Here is a 16,747-nt window from a genome sequence, read left to right on the forward strand (position 1 = left end):
GAACTTCCCGTGTTCCAGCTTGTGCCTGTTGCCCCTTGGCCTGGCCTTGGGCACCACTGAAAAGAGCCCGGCCCCATCCTCCTGACACCCGCCCTTCAGGTATTTATAGGCATTGCTGAGATCCCCCCTCAGCCTTCTCTTCTCCAGGCTGAACAGACCCAGGTCTCTCAGCCTTTCCTCCCAAGGGAGATGCTCCAGCCCCTGATCACCTTGGCAGCTCTGCGCTGGCCTTGCTCCAGCAGTTCCCTGCCCTTCTTGAACTGGGGAGCCCAGAACTGGACGCAGCCCTGCAGGTGTGGCCTCACTGGGGCAGAGCAGAGGGGGAGGAGAACCTCCCTCGCCCTGCTGGCCACGCTCCTTTTCATGCACCCCAGGACACCGCTGGCCCCCTTGGCCCCAAGGGCCCGGTGCTGGCTCAGGGTCACCTCGCTGCCCCCCAGCACCCCCAGGGCCTCTCAGCAGAGCCGCTCTCCAGCAGGTACCCCCCAGCCTGTGCTGGTGCGGGGGGTTGTTCCTCCCCAGGGGCAGGACCTGGCACTTGCTCTTGTTGAATTCCATGAGGTTCCCCTGGGCCCCGCTCTCCAGCCTGTCCAGGTCAGATGCCTATTTCCAGCTGGCTGCTGAAAACCCTTTTGCCATCCAGGTGAGCAACAGCAGCTGCCACCTTGCTGTCACCCTTTGGCTCTAGAGCACAGCACTACTGGTGGCTGGCGAGCTCTTGCTGCTGCGGAGACGGAATTCACCGTCGCAGCTGCTCAGACACTCAACCAGACAAAAAAAAATCAACTGCGTGTGTGCATGTTATTTTATATACAATATATATGTATATATTCATAAAATAGCATCAATATAAAGCTGCCTGTTCTGTAGCAAGGGGGAAGGGAGTCGATAGCAGCTGATGATGGACGAAAAGAAAACATGCAAAGGAAAAGAGTTCCTAGGTCATGTTATTGCTTTTGGTCTTTGGTAGTGTCTGCAGTGAAATAGCTCCTGCCTGTGGTCCCCTGCGAGGGGCCGGAGCCGGTGGGCATCTGAAGTCGGCACCAAAAATGCCTCCACCAGGTCCCCGAGCTGCGTACGAGGAGTGACCGTGGCGGGACGGCACCGGCGCTTTTCGCTGCGGTTGCAGGTTCACCAGTGAATGGCTGAAAGAGAGCAGGAGTGGGGTGAGGACGTTGCGGAGGGGTGCCTGGCTGGGTCCCCCTCTCTGTGTCTGCCGCGAGCAGAGCTGCTTTCTGTGTCTTGGGGCAATCTGGGGGCAAAGCGGCTCTAGGGAAGGGGCCGGTGTCCAGCTGGCCCAGCTCTGGCCTTGCTCCTGACCTGGGGACAGGCACTGCTTGAGGCAGAGCAGACCAGCTTCACCCCCAGCACACAAACCCCATCACCTGCACCCCAAAGACCCTCCTTTTCGCTTAAAAGCCCTCGGGGCTGGGGCAGGCAGCCCCCAGCCCGCTCCCTGCCACCCGCCAACACCCACAGGACCACCTCCTCCAAATTCTGGCTCCTGATGCAGAACACCCACCACCTGCACGCCACCCCGGGGTGCTCGCAGGGCTCACCCACCCCCTGCTTAGCCGCACAGTGGGACACCCGTGCACCTTTGGGCGCTGGAGCGGTCTCATCCATGACAGTCACTTGTTCAGCGTGGGAAGAGCGGCTGTGTGTCCCTGGAGTGAGGATGCTCTGTGCAGAGGGCGGCTGGGGACCGGGACGCACTCTGCCATGCACCACTGCTGCTCAGGGAAGCGCCCGGCTTCCCATCCGAGCTCCGAGCATCCTCCAGGCTGGTGGGTGCACCAAGTTGCCCGGCGGTGGGTGCTCAGCCCGTGGGGAGGACACTGGTTGGCAACACCTCGTTCTCAGCAGCCAGAGCCACCATGGGGATGCTCATCACCGGCACCCTGTAGTTCCGCCTCGTGCTCCTGCAGAGGGGAGAGGAGCGTCACCGGCACACGAAGGGCTTTCCCCAGCTTTATGAAAAGCACAGGGGCCAAGGATGACAACTCACTGGGTTGGAAAGACATGGCAGGGCTCAGCACACTTACATTTGCATCCTCCAGTAGCAGCAGGCCACGACGCTGACGACCACCAGCACCGGGAGCCCTGCGGGAGAGACGTGGAGGCTGATGAGCGTCTTCCGACGCGCGGCCAAGGGCACAGTCCGGCTCAAACAAAACGCTTTGTGCGCGTTCGCAAGGTACCCTCCCCACCCCGGGGAAGAAATTTGGGTGCTGCGTCCTTTCCCTCCTTGGGGGCACTGCCCTCAACCACGGCATAAACCTTCTGCAGCCCCGAGGAGAGTTTTTAAGCTAAAAGGTAAAGAAAATAAGCCCCTGCTTGCCAAAATAAGCTTTTTGCCCCGCTTACCAATGGAAGAGGCCAGGGTCTGGATGGAAACTGGAAAAGAAAGGAGAAATGGAGATTTTTAGCTGCAAAGCCAGGAAAGGGGGGGACCCTCACTAAAAGGGGGATTGAAGAGAAGGGAAAAATGCATTGAAAAAGTAAAAGAGCCTTGGCTGGTTGAAACGCAGCCCCATTATCTGCCCCAGAGAGGCGGCCTGACCTGCGGTGTGGTCCGTGAAGGCGGTGGGCAGCGGGGTTGGCCCCAGAGACATCCCTGGGGCCGTCCCCTCTCCCAGTGGTGGGGACATCTCCAGCAGCGTGGGTGTCCCCAGTGACAGCTCATCAGGTGCTGATGGTGCGGGTGACCGGCCGGCAGCTCCCGGCAGCCCGGGCATTGCTGCTGAAGACGGGCTGGAGGTCGGGCTGGCGTCGGTGGTTCCTGCTGGGGAAAATGGTGTAAAAACTTTTAGTTTGAAAAATTAAAAGGCACACTCTAGGTAGCGCCATTACTTCAGTGCTCAGCCTTGTGGCCGCTTCAGGCAGGTCGCAGCGGGGACTCTACAGCCCATCCAGCAGCTACGAAATGGCATAATTTCAGGCAATTGAATTAATTCGATCACACAGTTGAAATGTTCTGCTTTCCACACCACAGTGGTTATGGTTTTGCTGTCACCACGGTCACAGTCGCCCCAAACCAACCCCCATGGGATGTGTTTGCCCCTTTCTCACCCCTCTGGGTCATCCTCTTGGTGCACGGCGTGGTCGGGAGCTCAGGGCTGGGGGTTAGTGGAGGTAGAGCCGGATCCCCTTTGAGAAGACACAATGCAGAGACGCCATCAACGGCCGCACCCTCGCCACCCCACACCCTCCTCCGCCACCCCGGTGATGGAGATGCCTCCCCTCCCCGGTCCCTGTTGCGTCCCGGCTGCCGAGCGAAGGCTTACGGATGCATTGCAGCGTGGTGTGTGTCCAGTCGGGCTCGGTGGAGCCATCACGGAGGACGCACTGGATCAAGCTGGAGGTACCAGCTTTGCGCTTGTAGCCCGGGTTGCAGGTGTAGCGCAGGCGGGTGTTGAGCAGCGTGTTGTTGCCCACGTTGATGTGCGCGTTGGCCACATCCTTGGGGTGGCTGCATCGCATTAGCACTGGAGGGGGGGTAAAAAAAAAAAAGATGACGATCACAACAGGGAGATGAGACACCCTCTGGCCCTGGCTTGCTGTGCTGAATGGCACCCAAGGGGGTAAAATGCTGCCAGGGAGTGGAAACAGGGTATCGGTGCTGCCCCAGGTCTGGGAGAGCCTCATCCAGCCTGCAAAAAGATGGCAGTGAGACGGCTGTGCCTGTGCACGGCGGATGGAGAAGGGAAACATTCCATTTCTGGCATATTTGTAGTCACTTGTAGCAGCTCCTCTGGTTCATGACCGCCTTTTCGCAGAATTTTATCCCCCTGCAGTGACCGTCCCGGGCCGACAGCCCTGGCTGCCTTCTGCCTCCAGCTGCTGCATTTCAGCTGTACTTACCACCCCGCTCCCTTTTTCCTCTGCTCATTTTGCAGCTGGATGTGAAAAATTCCAGGCACTAGGTGAGCCGTCCAGCCACTTCCCGGGTTTTTTCCCTTCCAAAGGCTGCAGCCCACGGCCCCAGAGGCAGCTGAAATCTGAGCATCACGTGGCCGGGCAATGCGGTGGTGATGAGCTATGAGTTATGGCTTCTCTTATCCCCAGAAGGGCTTGTGCTTCCCCTTTGGCCCTGATTTGAGGTTGGTTTCACAGGAGGGTGTGTTAGAATTTCACTTCTTTTTCTGGTGCAATGGAGAAAGTTTCTTGGTTGCCCCAAGAACGTGCCTGGACCCCTGCCACAGCGTGGGAACGGCTCACCTGGGACACACGGGATGGGAATACACTGGTGATGGGGACAGGAGCCTGCTGGCTACAGGAATGTGATGGCAGTGATCAAACTCCCCGGATCTGGGCACCGCCGGGGACTTGCGCGCTGAAAAATACATCATCCATCTTCTATTTTCCTGCTTAACTCAAGGAAAACCTCACAGGACTCTCCCAGGATGGCCAAAAGCATCTCTCCGCTTGTTTCTGTTCCCTCTGAGCTTCACAGGTTGCATTTTCCCACTGATGTGGCAGCCCAAGTGCTCGAAGGCTCGTCGCATCATTAGCCGACCTCCGAAACGAGCTGCGGCCTTCTTGGGAAAACACCTCTGGCTGCCGTATTTCCATCCAAATTCCCTGCATCCCACTGATATTAAATTTCTGGGTTGAAATGAGTGCACCATATTAGTTGCGGTTTTTTTATTTGTGTGATTAATTCATGTTTTCACTTTGCTTTTTGGCTTTCTCCACCGGTGATCTCAAATGATGCCAGTAAGGGTGAGCTCATGCCGGCACGCTGGGAAGCAAACCACACAGGTGCTGGGCACAGGGCCAGGGTGAGTCCCAGGAATGGAAATGCTGCCATGTGCTGTCATCCCGCATCACAGGGTTGTCCCCCTCCGGCTTCATGGGGCTGCGGCGGGGGGGGGAGGGAGGAATGCACAACCACAACTAGACACCAGAGAATCCACATTGGGAAAGCTTGACTATTTTTCATAGAAAATGATCAGCAAAAGGGCCACAGCAGAGCCCATTTTGTGCTAACAGTTTAAAAACCATAAGCCGAAAAAAGTAGAGAAAAGAGAAATTGCTCCGATCTGTGCCCAAGACCAGAGAATTCACAAGAAACACCAAATCACAGAAATACATAAATTTTTTTCCATATTTTTAACTGGAAAACATTTACAATCACTGGGCTGTGCCGGGGTAGAAAGCTGGAGCGGGCATGATGCCCATCATCGGCATCGCAGGATGCATCGGCATGGCCTGAATCATCCAGCAGCTGAATTAACAGCAATAAATATTATTCCTGTTCTCTGACATCCCAGATAACCACATTTTTTGCCCCAAACGACGGTCCTGCTTGCATCACCGCTACCAGGAACGGCACACGGCTCTTCTGCTTTATTTTTGCCGCCGGAGTCATTTTGCAGCCTTCTCTGTGCCTGCTGGCTGCTTAGAAATACACATAAATTCATTTTTTCTAGGGCGTCACGGCTTCAGCAGCAGACGGGAACCCGGAGAGCGCTAAAGCTGTCCCGAACCTCTGCAGTCCCTTCCAGCCGTATTTCCTGCGCTTCCACGCAAATCCTTCACAAATCCTTCACAAATCCCACGTTTTCAGTTCATTTAATATTTCCTCATGGTCTTGCCGCCGCCACCGGGGGCTCCCCAGGGCTGTCAGCATCACCGGCTCCTCCGTCATCCGTGCGGAGCCGCGATGGTGATTTTTTCCTCCCCAAGTTGCTTTCGGAGAGGCGAGACGCAATGTGATATTCCCCGTCCGGCGGCGATGCTTGGCCATGGACAAGTCATAGTTCAGCGGCAAATCCACAGACCCCACCCAGGGTGAAATCCTGCGGTGATGCAGCTCCCGTGGGTCTATCTCACAGACCCTAAAAATCACCCCGCAGCCTGCGGGGACACCCAGGTGGGGAGCTGGCGTGGGCACCCCGGGAGGGAGGTGGGCACCCAGAGGCAAGGGGAACGCTGCGGTGCAGCCTGGGCACCCCGGGGAGCAGCGTGGGTGCCTCGGTGGGAGCGTGGGCACCCGAGGATGCAGCGTGGGCACCTCCGGGGAGAACGTGGGTACCCGAGGGTGCAGCGTGGGCAGCCGCGGGGTCGAGCGTGGGCACCCCGGCGTGCAGCCTGGGCACCTCCGGGGAGAACGTGGGCACCCAGGGGTGCAGCGTGGGTACCCCAAGGGGTGCACGGGGCACCTAGAGAGAGGTGCGGGAACGTAGGGACCGGCGTGGGGGCCTCTGGGGAGAGGCGTGGGCACCCCCGGGGTGCAGCGTGGGTACCCCAAGGGGTGCACGGGGCACCTAGAAAGAGGTGTGGGAATGCAGGGAGCATCAAGGGCACCTCTGGGGAGAGGCGTGGGCACCCAGGGGTGCAGCGTGCGGGTGCCGGTGGCGGGCAGGGGAGCCCGGGGAAGACCCTCTTACCGGTGTCGGCGGCGGCCACGGGCAGCAGGAGAGCGACGGTACCGCAGAGCAGCGGCAGCAGCGGCCCCGCCATGGGACGGCGGCGGCTCCGGGGACGGGGCGGGGGGGGCAGGGGGGGGCTCAGGGCTCCCGGGGGTGCTCCGCGGCGCTGCCCCGCCGCTCGCCGCCGCCGGACATGCCCGGCGTGAATCGAGCCGCCTTCCCCTTCCCCTTTCGCTTTCGCTTTCGAAGCTGAACAAACGGGAGGGACGCGCCGCCCTGCAGGGATGGGGAGTCCCGGGGGAGGGAGGGGATGGAGGTGGCCGGGGCGGGGGGGGGCGGGGGATGCAATGGCCGGGGGGGAATCGGTACCCGAGGTGGGGGCGGACGCAACACCCTGGGTGAGGGGAATACCGGGGCAGGGGGTGCAATACCGGGGACTGTGGTGGAATACCGGGGGAGCGGAACGAAGTACCGGGGGGGATGCAGTACGGGGGGAGGAATGCAATACCAGGGGGGTGCAATACCCGGGGGTGGATGCAACACCCAGGGGGGATGCAATACCTTGGGGGTCTGGGGTGGTGGGTGCATTAGCTGCAGGGGCGTCCAATACCCAAGGGATGCAGTAACGCTCCAGTCTTCAAAAAGGGCAAGAAGGACCCGGGAAACTCTAGGCCAGTCACCCCACCACCACCCCTGGAAAGGTGATGAGCAGTTCATCCTGGAGGCCGTCTCCAGGCATGGAGAGGACAAGAAGGTTATCAGAAACAGTCAACATGGATTCACCTTGCAAGGGAAGATCATGCCTGACCAACCTGACAGCCTTCTGTGATGGAGTGACTGGCTGGGTCGATGAAAGGAGAGCAGTGGGTGTTGTCTGTCCTGACCTCAGTAAGGCATTCAACACTGTCTCCCACAGCATCCTCACAGGCAAGCTAAGGCAGTGGGGGTTGGATGAGAGGACGGTGAGGTGGACAGAGAACTGGCTCAACAACAGAGCTCAGAGGATCATGATCAATGGGGCAGAGTCTAGCTGGAGGCGCATAACTAGTGGTGTTCCCCAGGGGTCTGTGCTGGGTCCAGGCCTGGTCAACATATTCATCAATGACTTGGACAAAGGGACAGAGCGTAACCTCAGCAAGTTCACTGATGATACCGACTGGGAGGAGCGGCTGATACACCAGTAGGCTGTGCTACCACCCAGCGAGACCTGGACAGGCTGGAGAGCTGGGCCCAGGGGAACCTCATGGGATTCAACAAGAGCAAGTGCCAGGTCCTGCCCCTAGGGAGGAACAACCCCCCACACCAGCACAGGCTGGGGGGGACCTGCTGGAAAGTGGCTCTGCTGAGAGGGTCCTGGGGGTGCTGGGGGGCAGCGAGGTGACCCTGAGCCAGCACCGGGCCCTTGGGGCCAAGGAGGCCAAGGGTGTCCTGGGGTGCATGAAAAGGAGTGTGGCCAGCAGGGCGAGGGAGGTTCTCCTCTCCCTCTACGCTGCCCTAGTGAGACCATGCCTGGAGCGCAGGGAGGAGTGGTTGGTGCTGTAGCCAGGGGATGCAACACTCAGGGGGATAAAATGCCTGTGGGGCGGTAGGAATTTGGTACCTGAGGGATGCAATAGCCGGTGTTGGGGGAGATGCAATAGCCACAGAGGAGATGCAATGCCCAGGGGGTATGAGATACCTGGGGGACGGGATGCAATACCAGGGGGATGAAATACTAGGGGGGAGGAGGGTATGCAATACTGGGGGCTGGGGAGAGGGGATATGATGCCCCTAGAGAAGACAGTACCTGGGGTGATGCTACTAGGTTGGGGGCAGTGCTACATCCAGGAGGATGTAGTACCCGGAGTGGGGTGTGGTACCAGTGGCAGGGATGCAATTCCTGGCAGGAGATGATGCAGTACTTGGCATGGGGATGCATTGCCCAGCGGAATGCAATACCCAGAGGACACAGTGCCCTGGGCGGATGCAATTCTTCTCCTCCAGTGCCTGGGAGGAACTGGCTGGGGACGATGTACTGGGAGGGGACCCTGGGGATGCAGATATTCCAGTGCTGGAGCTAGAGCTTGCTGGTCTCCAGGCTGGTCTCCAGGCAAACCTCCAAACTGGAACTCAAGCTATGATTCAAGACCCTGGAGCAGATCATCTTGAATGTCATTATGCAGCATGTCCGGGACCACCTGGGGATCAGGCTCAGCCAGCATGGGTTTATGAAAGGGAGGTCCTGCCTCACTAACCTGGTCTCCTTCTATGATAAGGTGACCTGCTTAGTGGGTGAGGGGAAGGCTGTGGACATTGTCTCCTTGGACTTTAGTAAGGCCTTTGACACTGTCTCCCACAGCATTCTCCTGGAGAAGCTTGGACAAGTGCACTCTGCGCTGGGTAAAACCCGGCTGGTAGCCGAGCCCAGAGAGTTGGGGTGATCGGAGCTAAATCCAGCTGGCGGCCGGTCACGAGCGGGGCTCCCCAGGGCTCAGTGTTGGGGCCAGCCTTGTTTAATGTCTTTATCCATGATCTGGGTGAGGGGATCGAGTGCGCCCTCGGTGAGTTTGCAGGTGACACCAAGTTGGGCGGGAGCGTCGATCTGCTGGAGGGCAGGAAGGCTCTGCAGAGGCACCTGGGCAGGCTGGATCCATGGGCCGAGGCCAGTTGTGTGAGGTTTAACAAGGCCCAGTGCCGGGTCCTGCCCTTGGGTCACACCAACCCCAGGCAACGCTCCAGGCCTGGGGCAGAGGGGCTGGGAAGTGCCCGGCGGAGAAGGCCCTGGGGGTGCTGGCTGACAGCCGGCTGGGCATGAGCCAGCAGTGCCCGGGTGGCCAAGGAGGCCACCAGCCCCCGGGCTTGTGTCAGCACTGGGGTGGCCAGCAGGAGCCAGGCAGGGATGGGGCCCCTGTGCTCGGCCCTGGGGAGGCCCCACCTCGAATGCTGGGCTCAGGTTTGGGCCCCTCGGGACAAGAAGGCCCTGGAGGGGCTGGAGCGTGTCCAGAGAAGGACAGCGGGGCTGGGGCAGGGTCTGGAGCACAAGTGTGCTGGGGGCCGGCTGAGGGGGCTGGGGGGGTTTAGCCTGGAGAAGAGGGGGCTGAGGGGAGCCCTTCTCGCTCTCTGCAGCTGCCTGAAAGGAGGTTGTAGCGAGGCAGGGGTCAGACTCTTCTCCCTAGTAACAAGCCATAGGATGAGGAGAAATGTCCTCAGGCTGCACCAGGGGAGGTTTAGGCTGGACATTAGGAAAAAATTCTTCACTGAAAGGGTTGTCAAATATTGGCACAGGCTGCCCAGGGAAGTGGTTGAGTCTCCACCCCTGGAGGTATTTAAAAGAAAGGTAGGCGTGGTGCTTGAGGATATGGTTTCGTGCTGGACTTGGCAGTGATAGGTCAGTGGTTGGACTCAATGATCTTGAGCGTCTTTTCCAACCTTAACAATTCTATGATTCTAAGATCTGCAGAGCTCCTGAGTTTGGACTCCAACCTACAGCATGCCTGGGACTGCACTGGTCCCACAGGTCCTGCTTCCAACAGATCCTCCCGAAAGCACCCTACGGCTCCTAGCTCATGGCCTCCTGGCTTCCTCTGTCTCCATTTACTCTTCTATTGACCACAAGTCATTTTGTCTTGGCAGCGAGTATCAGAAAATACCTTCACAATAACTCTAAAGGTAAGGAAAAGGTTATTTGGAGGAAAACATTTTATGGTTAATTAGCAATTCTTTGTAAGAATTGAGTAAATTGTCCCTCTGCCAATCTGGGAGAGAGCATTAACCTCCATTCACCTCCCTGAAGCAGAAGAAAGTCGCTGATGGTGCCCCATCAGTTGACAAACCACTTGACCCTGTCAACTGTATGTAGAAAGAGCAATGTATGAGACTGCAAACCTTGAGAACAAGGTGTACACGCCTGAGGATCACTACTAGAAACATTCAGGGCCACAGATGAAAATGCTGCACCAGTTATGCACCAGCATGCTGGTTTTGACCAGGATAGAGGTTTTTTTCTTCGAGTAGCTGGTACGGGGCTGTGTTTGGGATTTGCGCTGGAAACAGTGTTGATAACCCAGGTATGTTTTAGTTATCGCTGAGCAGGGCTCGCACTGAGCCAAGGCCTTTCCTGCCCCTCACCCACCCCACCAGCGAGTAGCTGGGGCTGCACAAGGGGTTGGGAGGGGGCACGGCTGGGACAGTGACCCCATCTGACCCCAGGGATGTCCCACACCGCATGGCGTCATGCTCAGCACATAGAGCTGGGAGGGGAAGGAGGAAGGAGGGATGTTGGGAGTGATGGCGTTTGTCTTCCCAAGTCACCGTTACGCGTGATGGAGCCCTGCTGTCCTGGGAATGGCTGAGCACCCGCCCGCCCGTGGGGAGGGGTGAATAAATTCCTTGGTTTTCTTTGCTTGCGTGCGCAGCTTTTGCTTTCCCTGTTAAACTGTCTTTATCTCAACCCACAAGTTTTCTCACTTTTACCCTTCCAGTTCACTCCCCCATCCCATCGGCGGGGAGCGAGCGGCTGTGTGGGGCTGAGTTGCCAGCTGGCGTCAATCATGGCAACCATTTAAGTGATAACCCAGATTCCCAAGGCCCGGTGTTTAAATTGCTGTTGATTAAGCACGCTTTTTAGTCTATGTACTCTGGACTGATTGGGATTGTGTACAACGAGCCTTATGAAAAGCAATCAGCAGGTTAGAGTTCACAGTCTGCTTACACAAGGAATAGATGAGGGTAATAATTCCGGGATTTGGTAAAGAAAATACAGTCTATGAAGGCTGTTCGTAGGAGTTTACTTATTCTTCAGAGCCATATAAAACCCAATCATGTCATAACTGTTTCTGGGTGAAGATTTTTGCTGTCCTTGTGAAAACAAGCCCCATTTCTACTAATCTTCAATAAGATAAGCAAAGCCACGTGCGAGAGTTTATGTTGGCCGAGCTGGAGAACTGCGATGCCTGAGAATGGCACGTTTTAAATAGGAAGAGTTTCTACAAAAATTCAGAGTTATTAAATGTGGCTGCTGATTTCTAGCATTGCCCCTCTGAGCCTTGCCTGATCCCTGTCTCGGGGAGGCCTTTGCACCCTGTCACCCAACACACAGCACCAAAGGATCCTTCCCACCTTGTCCCTGTCCCATGTACCAAGACAAGGATGTGACTATAAAGCAGCTCTTGCAATGGGACACAGAGAGAACCAAGGGCTGAGCACATCTTCTGTATTTTCAAAGGGCTTCACTGTTCCACATCCAAGCTAACAACTTAAGAGAGTTGTCTGTTTTCAATTGCTTCGAACATCTGAGAAACAATTTTTGGGCTGAGCTATCCTCCACCATCTCGCCTTGTATTGCTTTTGGGAGGGTTGGGCAGAAGTGGTTTAGGAGTTCTACCTGGGTTTTGCTTGTTTCTCCTTGGCTGTAGCGTGTGGAAGGGTTGCATTATGGACTATGACTCTTTAACTGGAGATTTTTTGGGTAGAAAAGCTGGATTCTAGGCCAAGTCTAAAGGTCAGTCCAGTGTCTTCAAAGACAGACAAACTGCTTGATTTTTGTTATGTGCTTGCTGGCACCAGGGATGGGGAGCTCTCTCCTGTCTGGACAAAAATGATCCTTTGGCCTTACTTTCCAGCTAAGAGCAACTGAAACAGTGCCTTATACAAGAAAATAGTACAAGACCCAGCAATTCATTTGCTTTTATTTTTCTTTGGGGATTTCATTTCTTATCAGCTCTGACATACCTGTTCCAGCACCAAGCACACGTAACCCATTCAGGATGTGAGTTCATCATAAAATGCTCTTATCTCACAGGAATATTTGGGAGTATGGTTCATCCCTGCTAATTGCCTCTGCTAAGTACAAAAGGTTGCTACAAACCATTTGTAAAGGTCTGGTTTGCAAAGTGGAATGATTTCCTCTCAAGTTAGCATCCCTGCTCTAATCTTATCTTACCCGTTATTAATCAGTCCAGGCAAGAAGCAGTCATTGCCCCAGACTCTATCCCAAAGCGGTGCTACCCTCTGTGCTCAAAGGCACCTAGAAAAATCAAAATAAAGCCCTGAAATAAAAAAAGAGTCGGAGGCTTTTCCTTAGCAAGGAGAAATTACAGTGACTACATTTTATCTTAGGGGAGCCACAGAAATATTGAGCCTCTCTAATGAAAGAAGCAGCTGGTTTTCTGGTGCTGTGATAATAATTATCCCTGCTGGGCGTACACTGCAAATGCTCAACGCAGGTGCAGGGTTTCGAGAGGCAAAAGTAAAGCGTGACCTGCATCTGAAGGGACTAAATGAGGTTGACCTGACACTGCTTCCCACCCAGAAAACTATAAGTGCAAAAGACCTTATCCTACAGGTGTTACAGAATATTTTAAAAGCTAAACATATTGAATAGTAATATAATAATAATAATAAAAATATGAAGACGAAGAAGATAAAGATGAAGAAGACAAAGAAGATGAAGACAAAAAAGGCAAAGATGAAGACAAAGACAAAGAAGTAGAAGAGGAGGAGGAGGAGAAGAAGAAGAGGAGGAGGAGAAGAAGGAGGAGGAAGAAGGAGATCCAGTGCTTAGTATTGTAGGCAAGGCCATTTTCTGGTAAAAGCTGAAATACACAGCACTTATGCTTCCTATAGCTTCTATGCATTGATGCACCTTGAAAACTTTATATTTCGGCTGTAAGTTGGTAGAATTGGTTGGAACAGGGTGGTTTTGCTGCCCAGAGGAACCCCTCAATGAAGGGTGTGAGCCCCTGTTGCGTCTGTGGCATCTGGCCGGAGAGGATCCTGCCTTTCTGAAAGCTGCTCCTGAGCTTGTGGCGAGAAATTGCTCCATGTTGACGTTTCTGGAAGTGTGACTTTGTTGCCGAGGAATCCAGCTGGAGCAAGGCGAGAGGCAGAGTGGGGTGTGCCCAGCTCAGGGTCTTACAGGGGATCTCCGCTGGGATTTTGGGGGAAATTCAGCTCCTTTTCCCTTCGGAGCGATGGGGGTGGATGGGGAAGCACTGGTGAAACCACAAAAGGGGGTTTCTGCCTTGGGGCTGCTTTGCATCTTAACTTCTGAGTTTCCTGGCTTTTGGGAATTTCAGTTCTCAGTTTATAAGGTCATTGGTGAGAAGCACTGCACCCTTTTCTCAGGGAGAACCAGTAGACTTTTGTCACAAGCCTTTATTTTATGCTATTAAATCAGATCACAGGAGGCAAGAGTTACTTATACGGGAACAACTAACCACAATTGCAGTAACTGATGAAAGACGAGGCTGTAGAATTTCCAGCTGGACACTTGGACACAACCCCTTTTGCCTACAAATAACGTCCTCAGAGAATTTATCTTAAAGCCAAATTAATTCTGCTCACATTTATTTATTGTCTGATAATGAAAAGGGGGATGGAAGATTTGGACGGCTCTTTCTCTTGGCACTTTCTAGGAGCACATAAATGTCTATCAGATGGGGCTTGTTTCCTTTTTCATTTCCTCAGGCTAAATAAAAGAGTGCAAAATGTCATTTGACTGCTGCTAGACAGCATAACAAATTATAGGCAGGTTGTGCCACATTGTGGAGAAAATCCTTTAAAGCTGATATTTGTAAAATTAAGCTTGTCTCCATTTGCTGTCAAAGGCTGTAAATTATGGTAAGTTGGAAAGCTTGACCTTAAAAGACTTGTGCAGAGAAAATGGTGCTGCATCACTGGAAAGGCTTGAAAGAAACCTTATTTTCTCCCTCGGAATGAATTCAGGGAAACTCCCATTTATTTTTATAATCAATCAAAGGCAATAGCATCTTATAGTGGACTAAAAGCTGGGGGAAGAAACATATTTGTGAGTGGGTTGGTTTTTATTTTACAAATCTCTTGTCTGCAGGTGGCCAAGACTGTGAAAGCTTTGGCTTGGCGTTGCAGCTTTGCCCAGCATGGGGAGGATGGCAGCAACACCTCGTTGTTGCTGGAGGCTGGAGGAAGGCAGCCACCTCTCCTGGGGAAGCACCCGCAGCTTGTCCTTGCTGGGATGACGGCTGCCTTCCTCTCTCCGTTGTGAGAAAATAAATACTTGCAAGGAACGGCTTGTGCTAATGGACTGGGTGCGTTGCCTACACGAAGCAGTGCCTTTCCCAAAGGTCTACTGGGAGTTGCAGAGATGCTGAGAAGAAACCAGATAAGGGCTCCAAGCTTGGTATTTATAGATTGTTCTTTCTAAACCATGTTTATGGAGACATAGTAGTATACAAATAAGGAGGAGAGAGTAGACTGCGAGCTGATGTGTTACCCCAGATAGTTATTAAAAGTTCTCTTACAGTATATTCTCCTTCCTCCACGCCACAGTTCAGGAGAGGATTAAGCTCCTGAAGGTCATCGGAGGTGTAACCGTGACCTCATCGGACTTGCATTTGGTACGTAACAGCTTCGATAACATACACATATGGCAAAAAGAATATAAAGTGTTGCTGAAGAGGGTTTCCAGGATGTGAAACCTGAGCAGCCAGGCAGAGTCATGGGCTTCTGCATAGATACAGAGAAGCAAATACGAGATAAAAGGTTTCCCCCAGAGGCAACAGCAAAAGAAAGCATAAAGCCGGAGGGGTTAAAGGGAGGAATTTCTTCTAAAAGAGAAAAACTTGTTCCTGATTAGACATGTTTCCTCCCTGAGACGTGAGATTAAGCAGAGAGCTGGTTAAGAAAGGGTTTGATAGAAAGATACAGACTGCAGAGACCAGACACAGGGCTGGGTCAGACAAGTGTAGTGACCAGCCCTGTTTTACACCCAGCTGGTCCCTTGTGTACTCTTTTCTGGCTATTCCTCCTTTTTTTTTTTTTTCCCAGAACCTCTTCCCCTGCACGCTCCTTCACTGGTTTGCAGTTTCACCAACCCACCCCGACACCCAGGGCCTGAGGGTTCACATCCACATCAGTCACAAAGTCCAGGATCGCCTGCAGTATCTTGTCAGCCCATCAAATAGCACGACTGACGAGGTCTGTTTCTTGTCTTTGGCCCCATTATGTTTGCCTGCTGGGTTTGTGCCTCTGTATATCTTGTTTACAGCTGCCTCCTTTTCTTAGTAATACCTTTAGTATTGTCAAAGTACAAAAAAAACCCCACTTTCTTTGCACAAAGCACAGGAAAATGTGCAACTGAGAAGTGTGTCTTTCCTGCAGGAGAAAAGTCGTCTTGTGGCCACCACTGTGATTTCAGGATGGGGTGTCATGATCCACTTTTGGGTTGAACAGTTTGGCAGAGGTTAAACCCCCTTGCTTTCCAACTGACCTCAGATAATTCTGGGAGGTTGGGGGCGGCTGGGCTTAACTTCTGATTAACTCCAATGTGTTATCGTGACTAGGTTCCTTTTACATTCTTGGAAACAGAATTAAGGCTCAAAATGGAGTCAAGTGCCAAGTCACTTTATTTGGCCAGAAATAGATACAGGAGAAAAAAGCAAAGAAAGAGAGAGAAAAAAAAGTTGAAAAAGGGAATGAGAGGGAGAGAGGGAGGGAGAGAGTGGGACTGTTGCGATAGCTACCACCATGGATCTGTGGCAGTCTGTCCGGTCCGGGCACAGGGGGAGTCAAGGCATCCCGATGCATCTTTGAAGCCAGTGGAGGGAGGGGTGTTCCAGAACGTGCCCCCATCGCCTCCACTTGTTTCCCCTTTCATAAGGTTGCTCTCTTGGAGAGTCAGTAGCTGTTCTGCACACCCCTGCCTCCCACTCGGCGCTGGGGCGCGTGCCCAGTACTGTCACTGGAGGGTGCTTGAAAGTTCTGGAGGGTCCAAGCACCCCCCCCTCCCCGTAAGTTGCCAGTCGGCCTTGGGCCCAGGCGTACGTGTGGAGGGCGAGTACTCCAAGATAACGGGGCGCACATTCCTGTCAGGTCTACCTTGGTGATTAAACTGTTCCATTCAGCTGCGGGAGTGATAGGGCTTTAGTAGTGAAACCTGCCCGCCAACAATGTCGAGACAAATTTCTAGTCCCTGACATGGGGCAAAGGATCCAAGAGCAGGGGAGCTTGAGAGAGGTGGGGAGACAGCGGACACGGTGAGGGAAGGTCTTGCATAGTGTCGTGGTTTTAGCTGGGATAGAGTTAATTTTCTTCCCTGCAGCTGGCCCAGTGCTGTGCTTTGGACTTAGCACGAAAACAATGCTGATAACACACCGATGTTCTGGTTGTTGCTGGGCAGTGCTTGTACGAGTCAAGGGCTTTCCCAGCTCCCCAGGCTCTGCTGGGGGCACAAGAAGCTGGGAGGGGAGGGGGCACAGCCAAGAGAGCTGACCCAAACTGGCCACAGGGATATTCCATATCATGTAACATCATGCCCAGTATGTTACCTGGGGGGGGGCTGGCCGGGGGAGGGAGGCAGCAAGTGCCACTCGGGGACCGGCAGCATCGGTCGGCGGGTGGTGAGCAGTTGTATC

General features: G+C 54.1%; 1 protein-coding gene across 3 annotated transcripts; it reads right to left on the reverse strand.

Moving 5' to 3' along the window:
• Positions 1-929: 929 nt before the first annotated feature.
• On the reverse strand, positions 930-6,621 carry IL15RA (interleukin 15 receptor subunit alpha). Of its 3 annotated transcripts, XM_075081790.1 has the most exons (8): positions 6,396-6,621; positions 3,288-3,488; positions 3,073-3,150; positions 2,564-2,785; positions 2,368-2,397; positions 2,046-2,103; positions 1,599-1,922; positions 930-1,145 (listed from the first exon to the last, which is right to left on the reverse strand). In XM_075081790.1, exons 1-7 carry the CDS (start codon positions 6,466-6,468, stop codon positions 1,820-1,822), a joined length of 765 nt encoding a protein of 254 aa, XP_074937891.1. In that variant the 5' UTR covers positions 6,469-6,621; the 3' UTR covers positions 930-1,145; positions 1,599-1,819. The 3 variants fall into 3 exon arrangements, with proteins under 3 accessions (XP_074937891.1, XP_074937890.1, XP_074937889.1); XM_075081789.1 differs by lacking the exons at positions 930-1,145; positions 6,396-6,621 and having other exon boundaries at positions 1,683-1,922; positions 2,564-2,782; positions 3,288-4,625; XM_075081788.1 differs by lacking the exons at positions 930-1,145; positions 6,396-6,621 and having other exon boundaries at positions 1,683-1,922; positions 3,288-4,625.
• Positions 6,622-16,747: the final 10,126 nt, after the last annotated feature.

Source organism: Phalacrocorax aristotelis, chromosome 1 (assembly GCF_949628215.1).
Source record: "Phalacrocorax aristotelis chromosome 1, bGulAri2.1, whole genome shotgun sequence".
In the NCBI taxonomy this organism is placed as follows: domain Eukaryota; kingdom Metazoa; phylum Chordata; class Aves; order Suliformes; family Phalacrocoracidae; genus Phalacrocorax; species Phalacrocorax aristotelis.